This window comes from Austrofundulus limnaeus, unplaced genomic scaffold, assembly GCF_001266775.1.
Source record: "Austrofundulus limnaeus strain Quisiro unplaced genomic scaffold, Austrofundulus_limnaeus-1.0 Scaffold289, whole genome shotgun sequence".
Taxonomy (NCBI): domain Eukaryota; kingdom Metazoa; phylum Chordata; class Actinopteri; order Cyprinodontiformes; family Rivulidae; genus Austrofundulus; species Austrofundulus limnaeus.
In genome coordinates this window covers 429,160-433,649 of record NW_013952691.1, presented here as the reverse complement: position 1 = coordinate 433,649, position 4,490 = coordinate 429,160, and the positions used below count along the sequence as shown (strand labels likewise).

Sequence of the window (4,490 nt, the reverse complement as noted above, 5' to 3'; positions counted from 1 at the left end):
GCAGTTAAGGATGTTGTTCTCAGGTAAGTGTTTGGAGTTGTTGAATGTGTTAATTGTTGGTTTTCTCACAGGACCCAGGCGAGGAGGCTGACAAGGACAAGGACGTTTGTAGAGGTTCTTTGTTAGGAATCCAGCACAGGTAATTTCCAATTGTGTCTCTTGCAGATTTCCATGAAAGAGAGAGAGGCAGGGCGGAGGACAACGAATCACTTCGATCTTAGAGTGAAAAAAAACAACAGTCTGGACGAGGACCAAACATGGTGTCACCAGGAGGATCAGACAGTCCAGCCTGAACACGAGGTAGGTGTAGAAAAAATACAACAAGGGTTAATAAGGTTTTCTCAAAGAATTAAACTGAGGCTGTCTTAAACAGTACCATGGGCAACTGAATAATCCAGCATCGGTTGGATCTCAGAAGGCGACTGAAATACTCTCAGGCTTAATCAGAGCAGACCATGCACAGGTGAGTCCATCCAGTCTCCCCCCACCAAACTCTCAGTGAACTGCAAAACAATTAGTCAGGAACAGCAGCAGCAAACCTCCACACTACTGGAACAATTCTAATATGAAACTGGATACCTACATCTGGACTTTTGGAGCCACCCCAATTTAAAATGGCCACAGCTAAGCAGCCTTATCAAACAAAAGAAGGTAAAATTTAGTTGTGTTATACATGTGAAGCTAAAATATTGAGTACTTGTACCTGAGAACCATTACCAACATATACTCCAAGCATTATACATTGTGTCAGATCTTTGCCTTTAATCTTTGGCATTTAAGTAAACACTGTACATCTGTCAGCAAAATAATTCAGAAACCACTGTGAAGATGTTAATAGAACTTTTCAAAATAGGACCATTAGATGTACATCTTTCCCTGATTAACTTTTGGAGTTAGTTCAATTAAAAATGGCTGCCTCTCTGAAACTCCATTCCTTCTCATCATAAGATGGCCTCAGTTTAACACTCTGGTATGAAAGGTGGCAGAGGGAAAACCCTGGTATACAGAGACAAAGCTCCACTCAGAGAATCGGACATGCATCGCTGCCTGGTGACAAGTAATAGATGATAAACACAAAAAGCAGAAGAGCATAGTTGTCAAACCACCTCAGACAGAGAATCATTCGCCTCTGTCAGCAGCTGCTTTACATACGGGCCTGAAAACAAACAGAATCATTTACAGCTCGGGCTGGTTTCTGTTCTAAACATTTCCTGCAATAAGTTACGCTCTGTTTAAGTGTAGATAAGCAGAGGTGTCCCAGCTCAGCGGCAGACACAAGGTGGTTTGACGTGTCCTCAGCCCTGGGAGTGGCTAACACATGTACTCTGAACAGAGAGGGTGTGACCATAGTTACTGCTGCTGAGTTTCACCTGAGAGCAAAATAAGCAGCCTTCCTCAGCTCCCACACAGTGACAGGGCCTCGAGGGACGCAGACGTTTAATCTCTTCCTGCTCCTTAAGGTATTTGTATTTTTCCGTCTTCTCTGTTCTGCAGATCCTCTTTTTCTTGGTGGTGTGTTCTGACAGATAATATTTGTCTGTCTGCTGCTAAACACTGAGCGAATGTGAAAAACAGCACTTGTGTTTTTTTATTTTTTACTATTATTATATTTTTTTTAGTTGGAAATTCAAAACATTCAAAGATAAGAAGCTGTGACTGATATATGTGTTGATGTGTAGCTGCCGGGGTTKAAATGGACCTTTTGTTTACGAGCGTGTGGCTGAAGGTGGCCGTGCTGGTTCTGATAAGGACTCAGCTGACAGCAGGTGAGTTACATTTTCCACAGAGCACCGTGTTTATTTTAGGGATGTTAAAAAAAAGCAGATGTTGGGTCTGAAATCTGAAAAAAAAAGTGTTTTAGGCGTTTGGAGTTTCACACGGTCTGATTGATGAATCACATCTCAGGCATTCAGTAACACAAACAAAAATAATGTCTGAAAACTTCCCAGCACACCTCCCATTGACAGTTAATTACTCTGACAGGTTTATTATTTATTCTGAGACACATACAGTATATGTATATTTTTGTACCTGTATTCTGGGCCAGCTTCCAACCTATTTTCAGATACAGCTAACATAATGACACAAGTGAATGAAATCTGCCTGCAGCAGGTGAGCGTCGTTTTTTTTTTCTTTCCCAGGTCCCTTTAAGCCRCCACATCTTCCTCATTTTACCATCAGAACATTTGGTGTTCCGAAGCCTGATTGATTTCCTAAGTTCTGATGCAAGCTCCCACTACAACACGGAGATAACGTGTTATCTGGTGGAGGAGTGCAGAGGATTTGAATATTCTCAGCTCTTTGTATTAAGGCTTAGCAAACTGGGCTTTTCTGGCAAGCGGAAAGAAAACATCATCTTCCTCACAAAAGTGCTTTTTCACCCAGGGGGGCTTTCACAGTGTAAACATTTGATTGACTAGATTCAGCTGTTTTTTTTTTCCTCCGCTTCCTTTCATCACATCTGACATTTACAAGCTTTCATGAATACCTGTGACACGCTTTGTTTTGTTGCAGTGGCACTGAAGCGCTTTCAGAGTTTGATACCGAGTTTAGGATGAGAGGAGATGAAAGATCTGTGTGTCACTTAGATATTTAGTTAAGGTTAAACATCTAAATGTAGAAACATCTGATTTTTTTCCCCCCAGCCCGTCATAACTGAAAATGAGGAACCTGGATCTGTTTTCAAAAGTGCTGCTGCTCATTAATAATGATCTTCTGAAGGGAAAATAAAAAATGATGTACGTTAAGCTATCTGCTGTAATTAAAATCTCTGGTCATGAAAGCAGTGAGTCACCAGGGTGTGTGTCGACTCCGAGGAGGCTTAAACTGCCACTTGTCAACTATGTGTTTTTCATTTTTGCCCATCCACTCAATTTTAATCAACATTTGCCTGTATATTTCTTACAGTTAATGAGCCTCCCCAATTAAATTAGCATGCGGCTCATTTTGAGAAACATATCACTTAATTTATTTTCTTTTATTTTTTTATGTATTTCGACTCTATCTTCAGCTGACTTGTGAGGCCAATTATTCTCACTTTGGCTCTCCTCTTGCACCCTGAGCCTGCTCAGACCCACAGCTTGAATATAATTAAGCAGAAAACATTGAAATTCATGAGAAGCAATGGAAAAAGAAGGCAGAGGTGTGTAGTAAGTGAAACAATCTGAACGTGTTTGTGTGACAGAGGCGATGACAATAACCTCTTCGGGGCCACAGACCATTCAACAGCCCGAGGGACAGACGGTCACCCTTGGATGCACCTACACACCGGGGACAGGGGACACAGGAGACCTGGACATCGAGTGGTCCAACGTGAGCCCAGACATGACACAGAAAGACACGCTGGTGAGATTTTTACGCTGTTGTTGACAAACTGGTAATAAAACAAAAAAAAAAGCCTGTCTGGGTGTTGGACTAAAATGTCTGATGAATCGTGCACATGAGGGTTTTGAGTTCTGTTTTCTTTTTAGCTTTGTTACTGGAAGCTAAAAACCTTTTTTTTTCCTCTATCTCTCTTGCATCTCAGATCTTGTCCTATTCAGGGGGGCAGACGCACGTCTACGACTCCAGCTACTCCAACAGATTAAAGTTCTTGGCAGATCCGAATCAGGGAGACGCCTCCGTTGCCATCTCCAGTGTGAGGCTCTCAGACACCGGCACCTATCAGTGTAAAGTCAAGAAGTCACCAGGCGTCGACATGAGAAAAGTCACTCTAGTTGTGCAGGGTGAGGAGGAATTTCCTTTTGACCGGTTTTACCTGTTCATTATCCCATACTTCCTGTTCTTTAAAGGCTGCTGTCACCGACGTGGAATGCGAGAGTTTCTTTTCTCACCCTGTCCTTACAGTCAGGTATAGACCTCACAGATCAGGACATAGGAGGGAAAATGGAAGAAAAAAAGTTTATTCTCTTTAAACTCTAAAGTTTTATGTGTCAGGGTATAATAGAAATGATCTGGTCTTTTCTTAACATAAAATTGTTTTAAATTGAATGTATGTGGACAAAAGCATGCAACAGATTCCAACTTGTGGTTTAATAAATACTTTTGTTTTTTTTAGACAAAAGTGAAACCAAATGGTAAAAGTAATGTGTGCAAAATTAAGTCCTTGAATCTTTTATTGGAATTGAGGGGGGGAAAGGGAGCATCCAGGTGCTGCTGATCGAACATAAATGAAGGAGTTTTGTCAGTTTGTTGCTCTGAAGAACACAGGTGCCCATGTTTTTGCTACTTGGCGGGGATGATTTTTCAGGAAAATGCAGCCTCATGGGGACCAAAGCCTGGTCCCCATGACTTTGGAGGCTGATTTTGGGTGGGTAGGTTTAGGACCAAGGTGTAAATTGAGTTTAGATTAGGGTCATGTAGGTACCTGTGAGGTTAATTTGAGGGTAAATGGTCAGGATTAGGATATAAAATTACCAAAAAAATGAATGGAAGTCAATGGAAAGTCCCCACAAGGATAGAGAAACATGGTGTGTGCGTGTGTGTGTGTG

General features: G+C 41.6%; 1 protein-coding gene across 2 annotated transcripts in view; it reads left to right on the top strand.

The window, feature by feature from the left end:
• The first annotated feature begins 533 nt into the window (after window positions 1-533).
• Window positions 534-4,490, top strand: part of vsig8b (V-set and immunoglobulin domain containing 8b) — a 13,071-nt gene continuing 9,114 nt past the window's right edge. The window contains exons 1-5 of one of the 2 annotated variants that reach the window (XM_014021357.1): window positions 553-651; window positions 1,334-1,460; window positions 1,680-1,766; window positions 3,185-3,345; window positions 3,527-3,725. In XM_014021357.1, coding sequence (XP_013876811.1) covers window positions 1,694-1,766; window positions 3,185-3,345; window positions 3,527-3,725 — 433 coding nt within the window. In that variant the 5' untranslated portion in view covers window positions 553-651; window positions 1,334-1,460; window positions 1,680-1,693. Of the gene's footprint in view, window positions 652-1,333; window positions 1,461-1,679; window positions 1,767-3,184; window positions 3,346-3,526; window positions 3,726-4,490 lie in introns of both variants that reach the window. The other variant, XM_014021358.1, reaches the window with a different exon arrangement.